The sequence below is a fragment of the Triticum aestivum genome, chromosome 4B, assembly GCF_018294505.1.
Source record: "Triticum aestivum cultivar Chinese Spring chromosome 4B, IWGSC CS RefSeq v2.1, whole genome shotgun sequence".
In the NCBI taxonomy this organism is placed as follows: Eukaryota; Viridiplantae; Streptophyta; class Magnoliopsida; order Poales; family Poaceae; genus Triticum; species Triticum aestivum.
The window spans coordinates 371558131-371581440 of record NC_057804.1 but is presented as its reverse complement, the minus strand read 5'-3'; the positions used below and the strand labels follow the sequence as shown (position 1 = coordinate 371581440).

The window sequence follows — 23310 nt, the reverse complement described above, 5'->3', positions numbered from 1 at the left end:
CCAAAACAAGGGTAAAAGTGTTTGTAAAAGTAGATACGTTGGAGACGTATCAGTCGTGCAAGTGAAAGGCAATAATGACAATATATGATGGACTGATTGAGATGAGAAAAGCTGGTATGGACTCGACCTCTCTTGTTTTTGTAAATATGATGAGTTCATCGTTCCTGATTCAGCCTATTATGAATAAACATGTTTGCAATGACATTTAGAGATTATAGTTGCTTATGCCATGCCTAATTAGCTATGCGTTTATAACGGTTTACCTTGCGTGCCAACATGCTATTAAAATGGTTATGATGTGGTATGATGGGATGGTATCCTCCTTTGAATGAATTGAGTGACTCGACTTGGCACATGTTCACGCATGTAGTTGAAAACAAATCAACATAGCCTTTACGATATTTATGTTCATGGTGGATTATATCCTACTCATGCTTGCACCTGGTGTAGATTAATTTTAATGCATGTCCATGACTGTTGTCGCTCTCTTAGTTGGTCGTTTCCCAGTCTTTTGCTAGCCTTCACCTATACTAAGCGGGAATACTTCTTGTGCATCCAAACTCCATAAACCCCAAAGTTTATTCCATATGAGTCCACCATACCTTCCTATATGTGGTATTTACCTGCCGTTCCAAGTAAATTTGTATGTGCCAAACTCCAAACCTTCAAATGAAATTCTGTTTTGTATGCTCGGGCAGTTCATGTTTCAACTAGGGCTATCTGTATCTTCCATGCTAGGTGGGTTATTCTCAAGGGGAGTGGACTCCGCTCCTCATTCACGAGAAAATGGCTGGTAGCCGGGATGCCCGGTCCCATGATCAAAAAGACCAAAGAAAATCAAAATAATTAAACAAAACTCCCCAGGGCTGTTGCTAGTTGGAGGCACTCGTTGTTTCAAGCAAGCCATGGATTGATGCTTGTTGGTGTTTGGGGAGTATAAACTTTTACCATTCTGTTTGGGAACCACCTATAATGTATGTAGCATGGAAGATATCGCCATCTCATAGTTGTTGCGTTGACAGTGAAAGTATGCCGCTCAAAATGTTATTCATCTCTATTTTAAAATCGAGCTCTGGCACCTCTACAAATCCCTGCTTCCCTCTGCGAAGGGTCTATCTATTTACTTTTATGTTGAGTCATCATCCTCTTATTAAAAAGCACCCACTGGAGAGCACACTGTCATTTGCATGCATTACTATTAGTTTATATTGGGTATGACTTGACTGGATCTCTTTTACCATGAATTACAATGTTTAGTTAGTCCTTGATCTTTAAAGGTGCTATGCATTTATGTTTTGCGGTCTCAGAAAGGGCTAGCGAGATACCATTTTGTCATATCATATCATGATTGTTTTGAGAAAGTGTTGTCATCCGAGTTTTATTATTATTGCTCACTAGCTGATTATGCTATTGACATGAGTAAATATGAGACCTTAGTGTTATTGTGAATATGGTTAGTTCATAATCTTTGCTAAAAACTTGAATGATGGCTTTACATATTTACAACAACAAGAGCAAACAGAGTTTGTAAAAGTTTTTTTACCACTTTCAGTTTATCAACTGGATTGCTTGAGGACAAGCAAATGTTTAAGCTTGGGGGAGTTGATACGTCTCCAACGTACCTACTTTTCCAAACACTTTTGCCCTTGTTTTGGACTCTAATTTGGATGATTTGAATGAAACTAACCCGGACTGACGCTGTTTTCAGCAGAACTGCCATGGTGTTGTTTATTGTGCAGAAAACAGAAGTTCTCGGAATGACCTGAAAATCCACGGAGATAACTTTTGGAAAATATAAAAAATACTGGCGAAAGAATCAAGGCCAGGGGGCCCACACCCTGTCCACGAGGGTGGGAGGCGTGCCCCCTCCCCCTAGACGCGCCCCCTGTCTCGTGGGCCCCCTGATGCTCCACCGACCTCAACTCCAACTCTATATATTCCGTTTTGCGGAGAAAAAATCGGAGAGAAAGTTTCATTGCGTTTTACGATACGGAGCTGCCACCAAGCCCTAATCTCTCTCGGGAGGGCTGATCTGGAGTCCGTTCGGGGCTCCGGAGAGGGGGATTCGTCGCCGTCGTCATCATCAACCATCTTCCATCACCAATTTCATGATGCTCACCACCGTGCATGAGTAATTCCATCGTAGGCTTGCTGGACGGTGATGGGTTGGATGAGATTTACCATGTAATCAAGTTAGTTTTGTTAGGGTTTGATCCCTAGTATCCACTATGTTCTGAGATTGATGTTGCTATGACTTTGCTATGCTTAATGCTTGTCAATAGGGGCCGAGTGCCATGATTTCATATCTGAACCTATTATGTTTTCATGAATATATGTGTGTTCTTGATCCTATCTTGCAAGTCTATAGTCACCTATTATGTGTTATGATCCGACAACCCCTAAGTGACAATAATCGGGATACTTCTCGGTGATGACCGTAGTTTGAGGAGTTCATGTATTCACTATGTGATATCCTTTAGTTTCCACTAGGACCCCGATGCCATGGGAGGGTAGGACAAAACATGTCATGCAAGTTCTTTTCCATAAGCACATATGACTATATTCGGAATAGATGCCTACATTACATTGATGAACTGGAGCTAGTTCTGTGTCACCCTATGTTATAACTATTACATGAGGAATCACATCCGACATAATTATCCATCACTGATCCAATGCCTACGAGCTTTTCATATATTGTGCTTCGCTTATTTACTTTTTCATTGCTACTGTTACAACTACTACAAAACTGCTATCGTTACTTTTATCACTGTTACCATTACTATCATACTACTTTGCTACTAAATACTTTGCTGCAGATACTAAGTTATCCAGGTGTGGTTGAATTGACAACTCAACTGCTAATACTTGAGAATATTCTTTGGCTCCCCTTGTGTCGAATCAATAAATTTGGGTTGAATACTCTACCCTCGAAAACTGTTGCAATCCCCTATACTTGTGGGTTATCACAGACTTTTCGATTTATGTAAGAAACATCTATATATGCTGAAATAAAAATGCACCAGTCGGCAACAATGTTTCCCGCCTATATCTCCCGCCATAGTTTCCTGCTTCTGAGTTCCCGCGTACACCTCGCACCGCCCTTTCCCGCCTATATCTCCCGCCATACTTTCTCGCTTATGTGTTCCCGCGTATACCTCGCACCGCCATTTCCCGCCTATATCTCCCGCCTTACTTTCCTGCTTCTGAATTCCCGCGTACACCTCACACCGCCCTTTCCCGCCTATATCTCCCGCCATACTTTCCCGCTTCTGTGTTCCCGCGTATACCTCGTACCGCCGTTTCCCGCCTATAACTCGCGCCATACTTTCCCGCTTCTGAGTTCCCGCCTATTCTTCTCTTCTGAACCTATAAAACCTCCCTCCACACTAAGGTGGATACACTCTTCAGTGTAGTCTCCTAGTCTCCTCAAGATGTCCGGTTATCCTTTTGATCATAATTTTCACCCTAGTATGTCCCAATGTCTTCTGCGTTTAGCTTCCAATTTCAAGATAGACAATAGAATAGTTCCATGGGATGAACTCATCAATAGTGACACTCTCATGAATGAGTTGAGTCACGCATTATCTAGGTGTGGTTGGCCTTCCAAGACCCTTGAGGAGATACGAAAAGAACTTCTCAGGTATCATGGAAGATGGAAGAAGATAGAGCATAAGAGTGAATCAGAGCTGAAGTTTGCACATACTTTTTATGGACTGACAACAGCGAGGACGAATATGATATCTTCATGCCGCCGCTTCCGGGTTCTGCATCGTCGAAGGGCAAGAGTTCTGCATCGTCCAAGGGCAAGAGTTCTGCATCCTCGAAGGGCAAGAGTGCTACATCGTCCAAGGGTAAGAGTTCTGCATCCTCGAAGGGCAAGAGTTCTGCATCACCGGAGCATGACGATGATGCCTTCATGTAGTTTTAAAGCTGTATTTTTAGTTTTCAAGTCCAGCTCTACCATTTAATTCAGATGTACTTGCATTATTAGTTTGTACTGTCTTATTGGAGGGCATTATGTTATATCTTAATTTCATGTTGTAGTTGTTGCATGACATTCGACAATTAGTTTGTATTATAAAAGTGTTTTTGGGTGGGGAGAGAAGGAAAAATTGTCGGGAAAGAAAATGACAGAAATAATTTATGGCGGGAAAGAAAATGCCACATTTTATTCCAAAACTATTTCTTTTCATCCTAATACTTTGATCCGAGCAAGGCGAACTCATACCGTGGAAATTTTTTAGGTAGGAAATACGCGTGTTCCAAAATAGTGCAACCAGTGCATGCCTGAGTGCTGTCGCCCAGGCTGCAGCAATAGACTGAAGCAAAAGCAACGCTGAGTGACTCATGTCGTCGCGCCCTCTAAAGCAAAAGCCAGCGCTGAGTGAGTGATTCCCGCAGTGTTGTCGCGTTCGCTCAAGCAAAAGGCAGTTGAGTCCCTAGTTAGCACCACAGTAGAATCAGCGCGAGTGCATACAAAGCAGTGGCAAAAGCCAGCTCCCGGGTAGCAGCGAATCATCACGAATAAAGAAATAAAAGGCGCAGATTCCCGCCCGTGGAAATCAGCATCGTCCGCGCGTGGTAATTATCATCGTCTGCCACAACAAAGGATGTCCGGCATGCAGCAGCAGTAACAGTGAGGCCGCCTCACACAGTGGCGGCGTGGCCCGCTTCCTGGGCGCTCGCGCAGCAGGAGCTGTCTGTGTGGGAGCGGCAGCAGCAGCGCTGGCCGCCTCGTGTAGTGGCGGCAGGGCCCACCTAGCCCGACCCATTCCGTCCCGGCGTGAGGCACTCTGCGAGAAACGTTTTACCCTGGCGGTCGCCTGCTGGCGTGGCGGCAGGGGCCACGTGTCGCCTGCCGTGTCTGCTGCCATGGTCGAGGGAGTCCTTTTTGTCAATTTTGTCCGGAGGGGGTTTCTTTTGGCAATTTCAGTGGGCAGAGGGTCTCTTTCGACAAAAAATCGCCAAATCAGACGGAAGTACTGAATACGTTCTCAAGAGACATATCCCTCCATTTCCCGATGTAACCTTTCTGTTTTGGCAAAGCGTGTCACTCTTGAGCAACTACATGGAGGAATTAGCCGTGTCCTTTTTCAAATCAAAGTAACTAAAACTGGTCTGCGCGGAGGCGCGTTGCATTATGTGGGTGACAATATTCCACCGCATGAAATCTACTCAGCAGATGGAGAAAGGTTCCAGTATAAAAACCATTCATGTGTCCAATTTTCAAAAGGCTTGCCAAGAACAGCGATGTTCGTCACATTTTGTAAGACAATAGGCTTTGGGAGAACCGGCACAACCCTATAGGGGTGGCCTATCACATATATATATAATGAGGTGGTATACAACGTTACAATATACACATGTAAATACAGTCTAACACCCTCCCTCAATTTTAGCCACTTTCTAATGAATCTAGAAGGGTAAGATTGCGCCTGCAAGTCTCAAACTGTGGCAAAGGCAATGGCTTGGTGAAGATGTCAGCAAGTTGATCCTTGGAAGAAATAAACTTGATCTGTAGTTGCTTCTGAGAGACACGTTCACGCACAAAGTGATAGTCAACTTCAATGTGTTTCGTTCGGGCATGGAATACCGGATTTGCAGAAAGGTATGTAGCACCGATGTTATCACACCAAAGAACAGGAGGCTGTGATTGGGGTATACTTAACTCCTGAAGCAAGGACTGTACCCAGATAATCTCTGACGTGGCATTGGCCACAGCCTTATACTCAGCCTCAGTACTGCTACGCGAGACAGTAGCCTGTTTCCGAGCACTCCAGGCAATCAGGTTAGAGCCAAAGAAGACATCATAACCCCCCGTGGATCGCCTGTCATCCGGATTGCCAGCCTAGTCTGCATCAGAATATGCTGAAAGACAACCAGAGTCAGACAGCCGAATATGCAAACCATGAGCCACCGTGAAACGAATATAGCGCAAAATCCGCTTAACAGCAGACCAATGAGTGTCACGGGGTGACTGCAGATACTGGCAGACTCGGTTAACAGCATAGGAAATGTCTGGTCGCGTGATCGTCAAGTACTGGAGCCCACCAACAATACTTCGGTACTCGGTCGCATCAGAAGAAGAAAGAAGCACACCATCAACAGCATTAAGCTTATCAGTGGTAGACATGGGTGTAGTCGTCGGTTTGCACTTAAGCATCCCAGCTCGCTGCAACAAATCCAGAGAGTACTTCTTCTGCGTCATAACAAGGCCAGCAGCACGAGAAGTAACCTCCACACCAAGAAAGTAATGAAGCTTCCCAAGGTCCTTGACCGCAAAATCAGCACCAAGTGAGCGAACAAGCGCAGTAGCAGCCGACTGAGAGGAGCTGACCAAAATGATATCATCTACATAGACCAACAAGTACATAGTAACCTCAGGCCTTTGAAGAAGAAACAATGAGGAGTCAGCAGTTGATGATGCAAAACCATGAGCACGAAGAGCCATTGCAAGACGAGCATGCCAAGCACGAGGAGCCTGCTTCAGACCATAAATTGCCTTGGACAGACGACAAAGATGATCAGGGCGATCCGGATCAGAGAAACCCGGAGGCTGGCGCATGTAAACCTCCTCCGCCAAGACACCATGAAGAAAAGCATTTTGAACATCAAGCTGACGAAGAAACCAACCTCGAGTAACAGCCAGAGAGAGAAGAAGTTTGATGGTAGTAGGCTTGACCACTGGACTGAAGGTGTCTTCATAGTCAAGTCCAAAACGCTGTCGAAAACCACGAGCAACCAGACGAGCCTTATAGCGCTCAATGGACCCATCAGAATGCCTCTTCACTTTGAAAACCCATTTGGAATCAATGACATTTACCCGTGATTGTGGAGGAACAAGAGTCCATGTCTGATTGCGAAGAAGCGCTTGATACTCCTGCTCCATGGCCTCTCTCCAATGAGGAATGCGCATAGCAGCTTGATACGTGCGTGGCTCAGAGGATGGATCTGCGAGAGCAGCAGACATGCACGCCGCTAACCAAGCAACTGTGCCATCGTGACGTTGCTTAGGCTGAAAAATGCCACTCCGACTGCGCGTATGTGGACGTAGAGCAGCAGCAGGAGCCGGCGGAGGCGAAGGTGACGGAGACGTGACGGTCGCCGGAGATGCAGGAATCACCTCAGGCGAGCTCGGGACAGACGACTCCGGGCTGCATGGCGAAGACTGGCCCGACGACAGGGGCTCAGAGGCCATGGGCGAACCGAGGGTGGGCGAGGCCAGCTCCGGTGACACCGGCCCAGACGGCCTTGGCGAGGCGAGAGCAGGCGAGCCCGGCCCTGGTGAGGACCCAGACACCCTGGGCGACGCAGGGGCGGGCGAGGCCAGGCCTGGTGATGACTGCCCCGATGCCCTGGGCGAGACGGGGACCGAGGAGGCCGGCCCAGTCGGCGGGGTTGCAGGGCACGACGATGACAAACGCAGCCCAGAAGCTAGAGGCGACCGGGCCAGGACGTCGATTGGCCGTGCATGAGCACGGAAACCGAGGCCATGCAGGGGCGCCATGTGCTCCTTATGCACAACAGAAGGTGTCGAGGATGAAGGCGATGGTGACAAAGAGGAAGATGGCGCTTCCAGAATCTCCAAACGAGCCCCACGACCAGTGCCTGCACCATGGTTAGGCAACAATAGAGGAGAATATGCAACATCATCAAATTGGTCATAAGCAACAGAGGATGAATGCATGACAGGTGGCTCGGTAGTGGACACAGGGAGTTTGGCAAAGGGAAAAACATGCTCATCAAACACAACATCCCGAGAGATGTAGACACGATTAGTGGGAACATGAAGACATTTGTATCCTTTATGAAGAGAGCTATAACCAAGAAAAACACACTTCTTGGAACGAAACTCGAGCTTACGCTTGTTATATGGACGGAGATGGGGCCAGCAAGCACACCCAAACACCTTGAGAAAGGTGTAGTCCGGTTGTTCATTAAGGAGAACTTCAATGGGAGTCTTCATATTCAAAACACGAGTGGGAGTACGATTGATGAGAAAACATGCAGTGGTGAAAGCATCACTCCAAAAACGAAACGGAACAGATGCATGGGCCAAAAGAGTCAGACCAGCTTCAACAATGTGACGATGCTTACGTTCTACTGAACCAATCTGCTGATGTGTATGTGGACATGCTAAACGGTGAGTGATCCCAAGCGACTGAAAGAAGGAGTTGAGGTTGCGATACTCGCCACCCCAGTCCGACTGAACATGAACAATTTTGTGCTTGAGAAGACGTTCAACATGTTTTTGGAACTGAACAAAAATGTCAAACACATCAGATTTACGTTTGATAAGATAAAGCCAGGTAAAGCGGCTGTAAGCATCAACAAAACTGATATAATAATTATGACCACTAACAGAAGTCTGAGCAGGACCCCATACATCTGAAAACACAAGTTCTAAAGGATGTTTCACCTCACGACTGGACTCCGAAAAAGGAAGTTGATGACTCTTCCCCTGCTGACAAGCATCACACACTGCTACATCTTTATTACTAGACACACTAGGAAGCTCATGACGACGCAAAACATGCCGGACAATAGGTGTGGCCGGGTGACCAAGAAGAGCATGCCACTGTGACGGAGATACCCGAACTCCACTGAAGACGCGAGCGACGCCAGGATGCTCCAGACGATAGAGACCTTGGCAGAGCCGCCCACTAAGAAGAATGTCCCTCGTGCCCCGATCCATAATAAAAAGATCAAAAGGATGAAATTCACAAAGCACATTATTATCACGAGTGAGTTTAGGAACTGAAAGAAGATTACGTGTCACAGATGGAACTCGAAGAACATTGCGAAGTTGAAGACTCCTATTGGCATGTCTAGTGCGAAGTGATGCTTGACCAATATGAGAGATGTGCATACCTGCTCCATTGGCGGTGTGGATCTTGTCAGAGCCATGGTAGGGTTCACGAGTGTGAAGCTTCCCCATCTCACTGGTCAGGTGCTCTGTCGCCCCAGAGTCCATGTACCAGTGGGGATCAATGGAGTAGGACTGAGTGTGTCCCTGTGGCTTCTGCGGCGACGGACGATCAGCCATGGCGACCTGACGAACAAAGTTGCGTGTATCCTTCCCGTCATTGCCAAGACCAAGAAAACCCCGCTGGAAGCGCTTGTGACACTTCGAGGCCCAGTGCCCATCGCGACCACAAAGCTGGCACACACGTGGACCGCCAGCCCCTGGTAGCGTCGCAGTAGGAGGAGGGGCCGAGGCGGGTGGTGGTGACTGCCCCGAAGGAGCCTTGGATGAAGCAGAGGAGCGACCACCCTTGGTGGCGGCGTTTGCCGAGAGGGCGCCGTTGCCCCAGGATCGGCGCGTCTCGACTCGTTGCTCAGTAAGCAGGAGGCGTGAAAAGACCTCGTGTGCTGGCATGGGCGTGGAGTTGCCCCTCTCATTGATGATCTCGACTAGGGCGTCATACTCCTCATCAAGACCATTGACAATAAACGAGTTGAACTCGGAGTCGGTGAGGGGCTGTCCAATGGAGGCCAGCGTGTCGGCGAGACTCTTGACTTTGTTGTAGAACTCAGTGGCGGTGGAGTCAAGCTTCTGACACTCCCCAAGTTGGCGACGGAGCCCAGATACACGAGCCTGCGACTGTGCCGCAAACGAGCGCTCAAGAATAGTCCATGCCTCGTGGGACGTCTTGGCGAAGACAACAAGCCCAGCAACGGCCGGAGAGAGCGACCCCTGGATGGAGGAGAGGTTCGCCTGATCCTGCCCTGTCCAGACATGGTGAGCCGGATTATAGACCGGACCATGCACGCTGTCAACCAGCGCAGGAGGGCAAGGGAGAGAGCCGTCGACATAGCCAAGCAGGTAGTGACTCCCAAGAAGCGGAAGAACCTGCGCGCGCCAGAAGATGTAATTGTCCGACGACAACTTGATGGTGATGAGATGGCCGAAGTGAAACGGCGGCGGCGGCGGCTGCGATCCCATCGAGGAGACTGGCTGAGGTGAGAACACCGTGGAGACAGTCGGAGGGGCAGCCGGCGCGGTGACAGAGGGCGCGATGGCCGCGGTTGGCGCCGCGAAGCCTGCCAGCGCGACGTCCTCCGCCACCAGCGGCGCAGTGGCCGAGGGCGCAACAGCCGCGGTTGACGGGGCGGCGGCGGTGTGGGCCACAAGCGCCTGCCCGGGCGAAGTAGCAGCCGGCGGGAGCGCGAAGAGGGAGCCGACGCTCCGTGTCCCGATCGGCGCCTGAAGGGAGGCGGCATCCAGCGGCCTCGAGAGAAGTGCCGCGAGGGAGGCCGGCAGAAAACCGGTGGCGGTGGAGCCGGACGCAGCGGCGGACGTCATAGCAGTCGGGCGACGGCGGCGGCGGGCGCGGCGGCGGCGGCGGCGGCGGCGGTTTAGGGTTTTTAGGCGGAAGCGGACGTAACCTAGCGTGATACCATGTAAGACAATAGGCTTTGGGAGAACCGGCACAACCCTATAGGGGTGGCCTATCACATATATATATAATGAGGTGGTATACAACGTTACAATATACACATGTAAATACAGTCTAACACATTTGACGGTCTACTGCTCGTTTGACTGGAGTGAACTAATGTACGTAGATGCTACGACTACCCTGAAGAAAGTAACAGGTTGAACGAAAGCACATAATCTAATTGGAGAGCGCAGGTGCTAAGCAAAGAATCTAACGGCCGGCCCAGCATGACTGGATCGTTTTCAGCAAGGCCTGGATGCAGGAAGGAAGTTGCCGAGGCATTGCCGGTGTCCATACAGTCAAACGCGCGCGTGACCTCACACTGCCTGTGTCATGGCGATGACGACTTGTATATGTGCAGTAGCCATGCCTTCCTTTGCTTGCTTCCTTTGATTCGAGTATCTACTATGGTCGCCCGGTCGTCGGGACCCACTCCCGTGCTTCCATGCAGCTTCCTCCTCCGTCCGTCCTCATTGCTTTCAACATTTTCCTTGCTGATTTTCCTCCCGCCCGATAAGAATGGGAGTGGCAAGCAAACACCTCAACTTAATTAATTAGAGAACCCCTTCACCCTACCTGCGCCTACGCTAAAGCTTATAGTGGTGAACGCTGCACAGTAGCTAGCGGGGTATTACTAGTGGTGTAGCACTGCTGTAGTTGCATGGCATCTTCGGGCAGCGCGGGGAGAGACGTGCCGGCGGCGAGGGCGGCCGCGGCGGTGAACGACCTGATCGAGGCGCGCGAGGGGGCCACGAGGCTGAAGGGCATGCTGCAGGAGCAGTCGCCGGAGTTGACAGAGCTGATGGACGGGATGCTCAACAAGCTGTCCAGCGCTCTGTCGGTGTTGGACACCGGCTGCACGGCCGGAGCGTCCGCGTCCGGATCGGCCGATGGGGTGTTCAGGGCGAGGGCGGAGAGCTCCAGCGGGAGGACGAGGAAACGCAGCTTCAGCAGAAGGTTATAGATCGAACTCTCTTCAAGAGCACACGGTCGATCTGAACAGTGTGTTGTGCTGATTAACTTGTTTTCTTTGGCAAAAGCCAGCTGAGTTCCTTGTGATCGATGCTCATTTTGATTAGTTTGCTCATCAACTTTGCTACCTTTATATGGCAGATTAGAAGGCTTCTCTGGCAAGCGAGTAACTGACACGCTGGTTGATGGTCACATATGGCGGAAATACGGGCAGAAAGAAATCCAAAACTCACATCATCCGAGGTACGTACACTTTTTTTGTTTCCAAGAGAAGCACTATAATTATAATAGCTAGCACGATTTCTCTTTGCCCACGCTCGCACTGATTTGCGATGGAAATTGGAGGAAATTAAATCACGAGCTTCGTTATGGTTTGGTCTTTCAGGAGCTATTACAGGTGTACGCACAAATCAGACCAAGGCTGCAACGCCAAGAGGCAAGTCCAGATCTGCGAGACCCACCCAATCAAGTACGCCGTTACGTACTACGGCGAGCACACCTGCAAGCCTCCCTCCAATACCCCAATGGTCATTGCCGCCGCGAGCGACGACCGCGCAGAAAACCTCGTCAGTTTTGCCCCGACGTTTCCTCAGTTGGGCCAGGCCACTACTCAGCTGTCCTCCTCCTGGTGCACCAGCGTTGACGACGTGTTCAGCTCCTCGTCCGATCCGTTCGTGCAGGCGGACGAGCTCGCCGCCGTCGTGGGATCGGCCGGGAGGACGTCCTCGACGGTGGGGTCGGTGCCGGACCACAGCGGGAGTGGGATCGGCGACATGGCGGGAGGTGGCCAGGGTGGCGGCACGGGCAGTTTCCCGTCGTCTCCGAGCAGCCTCGGGTTCGTGGTGGGCTCTCTGGGCAGCATCGGAAATGACGATTTTTTCCTGTTCGATCCATGACAAAGGATTGAATCCTTTTTTTTCCGGTGGTTCCACCCATGACCCATCACTTCACTTGCATGCAAGCATGCATGCATTGCATATAGCATCCCGTGCATGATGCGTGCATGCGCATAGTGTGCTTGCGCACGAATCTAACCAGTGTGCAACTGTATTTTTTAGATAATAACCAGTGCACAACTGATATTCTGTAGATTACAAAAGGTTGGTAAAGATCAGCATATGTATACGTACGCCAAGCTGTGTGTTTGTGCAGGAATCTGTTATAGATCGCCAAATCGAGTAATGATAACAGCGCCAGTTTACTCAAGATACTAGATCCGGACTATGTAGTCTCCATGAGCAGATCCGAAGAACATATACTGTATGAATTAAATAAAAATACGGTTTGAAATGTTGATGTATGAGATACAGTGGAATATTGATATTTACATTTGAATTGTTGAACAAATATGTTTGTGCACAAACATAAAGAGATAACGGTAAAAATAAATATATTGTCGCTAAACTAAAATTAAATTGGCAAAATCAATAAACCATATATATTTTACTTCATATAGTACATGTCCATCACTAAACCAAAAAACAATTGGTTCAATACGTTGATTTCTCACAAAATAACTATTTTTGCTGTAAATCATATCAAAATTTCATATTAGGTGAATAAATAATCCAAATTTTAAATATGCAAAAATAATTAAAATAAAATAAGATAATTATTTATTTATTTGTTTCGCTCAAAAAGGCGAGTTAGGTTTTGCTTGAACTCTCCATATAGTCTACAAATAGCTATAGCTATTCTTTTAAGAACATCTATAGCCTCTATAGCCATTTTACTCGCAAAAAAACATCTATAACTATTTTAGGTGAATAAATAACCAACTAATAAATAAAATAAAATAAGGCAATTGGATGGAATGAGGCTCACCTCAATATGCAATCATGCAAGGAAAAATACCCACCACCACATGCAGTCATGCATGAAAAACTATTATTCATTATATTAGTATACTTATATTCAATAAATATTTTACCAATATACATAATCAAATTAACAAGTCATATGTATTTAAAAATTACATGTTGTTAATCTAAATATTTTTATTCCATGCTATCAAATATCGTTGAAATATATTAAACCGACAAAGGTACCATCTAGTCAATGAAAAGATACACGTTGACAGATCCAGGGGGTGGGGGGGGGGGTAAAAGCCAACAAACAAACAGGTAGTTGTAAAAAAGTGTAATCTTCTTAAATCATGCACTACTGGGAAAGGGCTTATAGGTGAACCCTAATGACTGGCGGGTGAAGGAAGGCACCCGCCACTGCTAATTTTGAAAGCAACCAGTGGCGAGTGCTAATACCTGTCCGCAAGTGCTACGCAAGTAGCTATGGCGGGTGCCGAAGATAACCCGGCACACCTGTGCATTTTCTAATTCGTGCCCGGCTGGCAAGCTACTGTGGCGGGTGCAGATAGGTGCCCGCCATAGTTCACTTTCACAATTGTGGCGGGCGGCTTTCTGAACCCGTCACAACAATATTTGGGAACCCAGGCGCCAAACGTTTTTAAATATTTTCAGATAGCGGGTGGCGGGTTCGAGCAGTTGCTTGCCACAGCTATAATTGGTCACATTGCCACCTCCACGCTTATACTGGGGTGGAGGGCTACTCCATGCGCCCGTCACTGCTATACAAGACCTTACCAACCCTCGTGGCAGTCGGATCTCATCCTAAACGCAAACTCTTTCTTCCTCCTCTCTTGCTGCAGCCAGTGTCGTGGCATCGTCCGTCGCCACCGGCGAGGTTGCGGTCTTCCGCCTTGAATGGCATCGAGGAGACAATCTTCCCTATCGCACATGCCATCCGTCCCCGCCTCGAAGTTCGTCGGCGTCGCCGTGCAACGCTACCTCGAACTACTGCCCCGTGACCATCGCCCATGCCTTCCTCCGCATCCAATGTCGTCCTTGTCTCCATCGAACTCGTCGTCCGCCTCCACCTCCGCCATCGACCTCCACCTCATCCAGACCGTCGTCCGACTCCGACCCGGTAAGCACACCTCCCTTCTCTCTGTTAATGGTTACTTGTGGTATGGGCTTCATATGGATAGAAATGTTCATACAACATTATTAGTGTAGTTAAAATGTACAACATATGAATAAAAATCTAGTACAACATTTTATTAGTGTAGCTAAAATTTGTTGTATGATGTACCATTGAATCTAGTACTACATATGGATGAGCATATGGTACATTAGTTTTTTCATGATGCATGTGTATTCATAGTGAGTGCCAATGTTTTTACGAAGTGTGGATTAAGTTCCGTTTCGCTTAATTTCTGGCACTCAACATGTCCAATTTCTATCAAAGTCATGTTGTTTTTTTCTCTAAATGTTATATCTAAATGTCAAATTGTTTAATACGATTTAGATGAAGAAGCCAAGACGCCTCGTTCGGACTCCTACACCCGTAGACGGAATTCTTACTGCCATAGACATCGTCATGAGGGTGGCTCAGTACACCGAGATCATGCTCGCCTATGTCGAGAGTGCTCGAGCAGCCACCGAGAGCGCTCAGTCATATTTGGAGAGCGCTCAGGCATATTGCGAGAGCACTAGAGCAGACGCTGTGAGCACTAGAGCAACCGAGGAGAGTGCGCGAGCAGCCGTCGAAGCTGCGAGGACCACCCAAGAGGAGATCACGAAGATGACGGAAGGCGAGGATAGCTCATGATGTTGCTGAACAACGAGTGCACTTCTTTTATGTGATCTATATGATCGATGCGTGTGAACTAAATTTCTATGTTGCTATGATGGAGCTAAACTTTTGCTTCCGAACTACTAATGAACTGTGCAACGTGGTGATTTGTATCGTCTATGATGCTATGAAGATTATGGTGTGACTTTGCTCTATGTGATTGGATAATTATGAAATTGAATTGTTGGCTCCTTTATTTATTTACGAAGATGAAGTGGAACTGGTATGTTGTGTACACCGGGGAAAATCCTGGAATTTATGATTCATGGGAAATATGCAAGGAGCAATTAAGTGGACAGTTGCAAAAACAGTTTCTACAAAGGATATAAAACTAAAAAAGAAGCTGAGAGTCATTATGCCAACTACGTCCCCATATAAGTTGAGGATCATTATGTCAATTACTTCTGCAAAGAGAAAATCAACTATGAAGTATGCAACACCGTGTAGACAAGTGGACGAGTAAAGAATTTGATTATCTTTATCCAGCTCATTGTCATTATGGTATTGTTGTTATCATGAAGTCTTGTATGTATGTGTATGTACTAATGATGCGTCATGAGTTATTGTACACTAATGCGTACATCTATTTGTATGAAGTTTAGATTATTGCTAAAATGTAATATGTATGGTCGCTTACGTTTGTTGTATGCTATAATGTCGTTATTTGTATCATGTAATGTGTATCAGGTGCTGGAATGGCTGGAGGCTGAAGAGGTAGCGGTGGCGGGTGACAGGTACCGCCTGCCACAACTAATAACATGTACCAATGGTGGGCAAGTAGGACTGCCCGCCACTGGATAGGCTCTAATAGTGGCAGGCGCCCTCCCGCCACTGATGGCATTATAGCAGTGACAGAAGGTCAGTGGCGGGCGCCCCTAGGAGCCTGGCCCGCCCCTGCTGGCCATTTGGCGCCCGCCGCTACTAGGCATTCCTGCAGTAGTGATGTGTAGGGATACACAACAGAAAACAAAAATAATTTGTCCTACGCATCAACTCAGGACCACTAGGAAGGTGCATACAAGGGTAGATCTGATCGTTACCAACTTGGAGCGCAGCGAAAGAAGAGTTTGTGAATATCGTTAGTGCATATTCCCGCGGTTAGCATCAACTCAGGACCACTAGGAAGGTGCATTCTGAGAACGTTTAACACCCGCTCACGAAGAGAGACAAGAAGGGGACGCCGAGTGACATAGGAGAGCCGGATTGCAAAACAGACAATGGGGAAAATGCTCGAATGCAAGAAACAAACACGTATGCAAAATGAGATGCACATGATGACATGACAAAATGCAACACGTAAGCAAATGACATGGCAACAACGACGAATAACAGTCAGACACCTGGCGCATCGAATCCGGGGCGTTACAACACTCCTCCACTAACAAGAGATCTCGTCTCGAGATCTTAGGACCGAGACGGAAGGGAAAAGGGATGAGGTGAAGCAATAACTCAAGAGAAGAAGCAAAGAATCAAGAGCACTCGAGAAGAAGAGAGGAACGACGAGAATGACGAGAATTGAAAGCTCACGGAATCAGATAGACTATGAAAACACTCCGGTTAGAATGAGATAAGAAACGAATAAGACTGAAAGGATTTAGGCAGCACTCCGGCTGAAAATGGAAGGAAAAGAACATGAACTTGAGAGGATGGAATGAATAAGATAAAAGTCTTGCGATGATTTAAATGGGGGTTCTGACGAGATGGCCAAGGAAATTTTGAACTCCGGAAAAGAAAAGATGGGGAACACTTGGAACTAGAATTTATTCATGAAGAACAAACTCCGAAGGAAGGGATTACTCACTTGGATGAAATAAGAATAAGATTTATTGTATGGTTATCCTTCATTAAATTTAGTTGATGACAAGCAATGGATTTTTCATACTACTTATTCTTCTTGGAAAGGATTGAGAAGTGACATGCCGCAAACTTGAGAAGGTCTTACTAAACCACCACTAGAATTGAAAAGAACGAATGAATTAAAATGATGATCAAGGAAAAAGAATCTTGAACGAACCACGGTTAGAAATGAAAATGACTGATGAAAGGGACTGAATCACCGGGAAGAATTAGAAGAACAAATATGCTCGAGGGGATTTAGATGCAAAAGGACAAAGAGATCATGAGCTGATTAAAGAACACTTGAAGGAAGCACCGGAATAATTGGATAACGGTAACTGAAATATGAGGACGAAGAATTCTTCTGGAACGATGGCCTCCGGTGAAAAGAAATGGAAAAACAACTTCTGAAATACTCCGGATGGGTGAAAAGAATTATCTGACAAATGGAATAAATCGAGAGGATAACATGAAGCTAGAACCACGAATCTCCGGGAGAACGAACAAGATTTAAAGGAAAAATCTTCTATGATCTTCAAATGACGACGAGAAACACCACCAAAATTATTGAGGTACTCCGGGAGAATGAAAAACGAAGGGATTGAGCCAACAATGAAAAGAATTTGAACGAGATCTTGGAGAAGGCATGTGACTGATGGAATCCATTCTTACGTCACACTTGAAAAGAATTTGGGAATAACTCTGGGAGAATTAGAACAGTCAGGTAAGATCTTGGAAAAAACTTGTGGGTTAGGGCTCACTGAAGAGAATACACCGTTGAAAAGGATTATTTAACAGATAGATGATGCACCGGAACAATTGAAATATTTGAATGAGGTGACAACCTCAAATTAATTGGAACACAGATGAATCTCCTGAGATGTCTTGAATACTCCGGAAGGATAAACTGGCGAGAGGCGAATGAGCATGGAAGATACTTGATCCGAGGAAAAGAATATAATCACTACCGAAAAACTTGAATTGAATCCACCGGAAAAGATAAAGAGATGAAGAATGTCAAACAAAAGAGAATTCACCGGTTGAAAAGATTGAGGGAAGACTGAAGAGCTCCACGCGAATGGAATTGATGCTCGAAACAGACTCAGGCTCCGGGAAGAAGAGGGTGGGAGGGCGGGAAAACAAAATCAAGTTGGAAGGGGAAATCGACGAATATCTTGAAGAGAAAACACCGGTTGAAATCATTGAGGAAAGAAGGAAAAGACTTCGCACGAGTAGGATGGATACTAGATTACAGACTCCGGCTTTGAGAAGAAAAAAGAGTGGGCGGGTGGGAAAGAAAACAACTGAGGATTGAACTTGCAAAGATGAAGAGGGTCGAGTCGACTTGACGAGAAATGCACCGGATGAAAAGAGCTGAGAGCCAACGATCGAAAAACCAACTGCGTGAACCTAAAGAAAAAATTTGAAAGGGAAGAGAAGTAATTCAAAACACCTACGTCAAGATTCCTGACCAGAGCGACAAAGGGGCTGAGGAGTAAAAATAATTCCTACTCTCCGATATAACTAGACTCCAAAAACAGTTTTCTTCTAGACTCAACAATGGCCAAACTACACGATCAATCAAGGGGGCTCCTAGGGTCGGTCGAGGCTCTGATACCAACTTGTCACGCCCAATATGCGACCCTATCCAAAAGGAACTCGAAGGTCCCACCAAGGATAGACCCGCATGTTGAAACACTTTTGCAAGGTGGATATCATTACATCAACATTACATAATAGATGGGGATACATACAAAAGGCATACAATGCCACACGAATACAACATCATCTTACAGAAGAGCACCATCCGACTACGGATGAAACACAAACAGAAACTCAACGACATCCACCCTGCTAGCCCAGGCTACCGACCTGGAACCTATCCCTGATCGAAGAAGCAGAAGAAGAAACTCAACGCAAGCAAGCATCGCTCTCGCGTCATGATCATCGCATAACCTGTACCTGCAACTGTTGTTGTAGTAATTGAGCCACGAGGACTCAGCAATCCCATTACCATGGGTATTAAGACTAGTAAAGCTTAATGGGAAAGGAAGGGGTAAAGTGGTGAGGTTGCAGCAGCAACTAAGCATGATATGGTGGCTAACATACGTAAATAAGAGCGAGAAGAGAACAAGCGGAACGGTCGTGAAGCTAGCAATGATCAAGAGGTGATCCTGAACTCCTACTTACGTCAAACATAACCCAAAACCATGTTCACTTCCCGGACTCCGCCGAAAAGAGACCATCACGGCTATATACACACACGGTTGATGCGTTTTAGTTCGGATCTGGTGTCAAGTTATCTACAACCGGACATTAACAAATTCCCATCTGCCTATAACCGCGGGCACGGCTTTCGAAAGTTTATACCCTGCAGGGGTGTCCCAACTTAGCCCATGATAAGCTCTCGCGAGCAACGAAGGATATACCTTCTCCCAGGAAGACCCGATCAGACTCGGAATCCCGGTTTACAAGACATTTCGACAATGGTAAAACAAGACCAGCAAAGCCGCCCGAATGTGCCGACAAATCCTGATAGGAGCTGCACATATCTCGTTCTCAGGGCACACCGGATTGTCCAAACTTCCGGTAGGCCAGCCTAGAGTTGCCCCTGGTGGCCACCGGCGGTTGACAGGTTGGACCAACACTCACGAAGAGCACTGGCCCGAGGGGGGGAGGTAAAATAAAGATGACCCTCGAGAGGGAGACTCCCAAGGGAAAAAGGGCTAGGTGAGGCAAATGGTAAAACCAAGGTTGGGCCTTGCTGGAGGAGTTTTATTCAAAGCGAACTGTCAAGGGGGTCCCATAAATCACCCAACCGTGTAAGGAACGCAAAATCCGAGAACATAACACTGGTATGACGGAAACTAGGGCGGCAAGAGTGGAACAAAACACCGGGCATAAGGCCGAGTCTTCCACCCTTTACCAAGTATATAGATGCATTAATAATATAAGAGATATTGTGATATCCCAACCAAAATCATGTCCACCATGGAGCAATCTTCAACTTCACCTGCAACTAACAACGCTATAAGAGGGGCTGAGCAAAGCGGTAACATAGACAAACAATGGTTTGCTAGGAAGGGTGTCAAAGGTTAGAGGTTCATGGCAATTTGGGAGGCTTGAAGAGTAAATGATAGGTAGCGCAGCAAAGCGATATAACAAAGCAACTAGCATAGCACTGATAGTAGTGAGATCCAGGGTAGCGGTCATCTTGCCTGAAATCCCGCAAGGAAGAAGAACGAGTCCGTGAAGAAGACGAACGGATGAAGCCATGAAGACGAACCAAGCGTAGACGAACGAATCCTCATGATCGCAACGAAACGGGAACTATCAAGAAGAAGCACACAACAAGGTAAACACACCACACATATACAAGACATGATGCACAACCAAGCATGATGCATGACAAAGGCTACATGAAGCTACTCATGGCAAGATATGATGCAAACAAGATCAACACATCAAAGCAAGTTTAAATGAGGCCGGGAGCAACATATAACAATTCCGATAAGTCCTCATATGCAATTTTCGAAGTTTGTCCAGATCTGAATAAACCTTATGTTCAAGTTGTTAAACAGCAAGTTAAGATGCACCAAGATGATCTACATGAGATTCTAGTCAAGTTGCATATAAAGTTCATTAGATTTGGAGCTACGGCCTAGAAGATATGAGCAAAACAAGGTAAACATGGCATTGATGCAAAATGCATACAAATATCAAGCAAACACCTCAAAACATGGATGCAACATGATAATATGGAACTACATGCAATTCTAAGCAAGTTTCATATAGAGCACACTCAAAACGGAGCAACGGTTCAACACACACACTAAACAAGTTATAGAAACAATCTGTCCAAAACATCAACTAAGCATATTGCAAGCACCAAAATAGCATGCTACAGGACCTCAACAAGAAAACAAAAGGCATGGACATGATGTACAGGTAAAGCATTACAAAATATGAACACTGAGCTATCTCCAGAAATCACTAGAACATGCTCAAACACACATGGCAAGATTGCAAATAATAACAGTTCAAACTTTGCAGAAAATAACATGAGGTTGCAATGTTTAGAGCTATCAAACAACATGTTACAGGAACTGATCATGGCAAACAAAGGCATGGCATGAATCTACTAATTGCATAGAACAAGAGTCCTTTACTTACCATGAGCCAAAAAGGAACAGAAGATATAATGGCACCCATGTAAACATAGCAAGTTATAATACAAATTCATACATGGCAGGATCAACAATAAGTAGGCATGTAGATGAGCTTGTACCACTCACCACAGAGAAATACATGGCATGGCAAGGCAACCAACAGTAAGAATACATGTTTATGAAGCTAAGAATGGCAATAGCAAGTTCATAGTGTACATGTAACACTAGCAACAATCATGGCAACAACTGAACTTAATGTTAACAGGCTGACAGCAACATTATATAGCAACTTTGGAGCAAGATTACAATAAGCTACAGCAAGCTATAATTGCAACCAGGGGCATGGATGGATAGAGCAACACATTTATAACAAAACACCCTTAGTGAACATCTCCAGATTATGCATAGAATGACTTGTAGCAGCAGGTTTACATAGCATCACGAAATAACAGATTCAGCCTAGCAAAACAGCAACAGCGAGTACACTACTTAACAAGCTCGATTCACTCACCACAAGGTATTGCATGACAAGATAATCATAGCATCAGCAATAAGACATGTTTATGAAACTACCCAAGGCAAGAACAAGTTCATAGCATGCAAGGATCAACTACAACAACCTTGGCAAAATTGAATAACATGTAAACAATCTGCCAGGAAACATTTTATAGCAAAAGTAGAGCACGAAAATGACATGCTAGACTACTCCATAATTACAAACATGGGCATTAATGGATAGACCATAACTATATGTCCAAAACATCCTTACTGAAGTATCTTAAAATATGCATGGATCGCTCTGTACCATCATGTTTACATGGCATCAAAATAATAGCAGAACAGGGACTAAAATCAGCAACATCATGAAGCCTAGTTTGCATGCTTGTGCTAGTCACCACATTGATCACAAAAATACATGGTAAGTGCCTCTGTAAAGATGCCATGGCATAAATCAAAACACATGTAGGCATCAACCTCATAGGATGCACACATCAAACATGGCAAAAATGACAAAAGAGCAAGTTCTGTTAACAGGCAGCAGACAACATCATATAACACTCTTGCGACGATGATTCTGGCATCAAGATGGACTCAAATGAACATGATGCAATGGAAAGAAATGAAGTACTCATTGAGACGAACAATTTGACATATTACACGCACAAAACGGAGCTACGGATGCAGAGTTATGATGCGATGAACATGGCATGAAAATAACGGGGATATCCGGGACTTAGTGAAAAATATACCATCGCGAAGGTCAACGGGGCTCGCGGGTCGGGTCGGAGGCGTGCGGACCGGGCGTGGTTCGGGGCAGAGGAGGATCCGGACGGTGAGGCGGCAACTCCGGCGAGGTCGGGATGCGGCGGCGAGGCTCCTCCGGGCCATTCCGAGAACGTTTAACACCCGCTCACGAAGAGAGACAAGAAGGGGACGCCGGGTGACATAGGAGAGCCGGATTGCAAAACGGACAACGGGGAAAATGCTCGGATGCAAGAAACGAACACGTATGCAAAATGAGATGCACATGATGACATGACAAAATGCAACACGCAAGCAAATGACATGGCAACAACGACGAATAACAGGCAGACACCTGGCGCATCGAATCCGGGGCGTTACACTGAAGAGGTAGCGGTGGCGGGTGACAGGTACCGCCTGCCACAACTAATAACATGTACCAATGGCGGGCAAGTAGGACTGCCCACCACTGGATAGGCTCTAATAGTGGCAGGTGCCCTCCCGCCACTGATGGCATTATAGCAGTGACAGAAGGTCAGTGGCGGGCGCCCCTGGGAGCCTGGCCCGCCTCTGCTGGCCATTTGGCGCCCGCCACTACTAGGCATTCCTGCAGTAGTGATGTGTAGGGATACACAACAGAAAACAAAAATAATTTGTCCTACGCATCAACTCGGGACCACTAGGAAGGTGCATACAAGGATAGATCTGATCATTACCAACTTGGAGCGCAGTGAAAGAAGAGTTTGTGAATATCGTTAGTGCAAATTCCCGCGGTTAGGATTTACAAGCTCCCAACCTTGAGAATTTTTCCTCCCTCAGACAGAAGATCGAACCTACGATCTCTCTACCGAGTTGCACACATACGAAACTATTGCGTGGAGAGCGAGATAGAGAATACGTAGATTATTGCATGCCAAAATGTGAGAGCTCAAGTATGAAACTTGTGTGTTTGGATGGCTCCTCTCCTCCCCCCCCCAACACACACATACCAACAA

The 23310-nt window shown here is 46.5% G+C and overlaps 1 protein-coding gene across 1 annotated transcript; it reads left to right on the top strand.

Annotated features, from left to right (window-relative positions):
- The first annotated feature begins 11006 nt into the window (after nucleotides 1–11006).
- Nucleotides 11007–12623, top strand: LOC123094842 (WRKY DNA-binding transcription factor 70). Its single transcript, XM_044516725.1, has 3 exons — nucleotides 11007–11402; nucleotides 11559–11660; nucleotides 11803–12623. The coding sequence occupies exons 1-3, from the start codon at nucleotides 11107–11109 to the stop codon at nucleotides 12311–12313; spliced, it is 909 nt and encodes a 302-aa protein (XP_044372660.1). The 5' UTR covers nucleotides 11007–11106; the 3' UTR covers nucleotides 12314–12623.
- Nucleotides 12624–23310: the final 10687 nt, after the last annotated feature.

Bases quoted from the DNA above. Each gene is read 5' to 3' on its own strand.
- LOC123094842 (XM_044516725.1), top strand. From the start codon at position 11,107: ATGGCATCTTCGGGCAGCGCGGGGAGAGACGTGCCGGCGGCGAGGGCG. The intron at 11,403-11,558 runs GTTATAGATCGA...TTTATATGGCAG, and splicing joins AAACGCAGCTTCAGCAGAAG to ATTAGAAGGCTTCTCTGGCA. The intron at 11,661-11,802 runs GTACGTACACTT...TTGGTCTTTCAG, and splicing joins CAAAACTCACATCATCCGAG to GAGCTATTACAGGTGTACGC.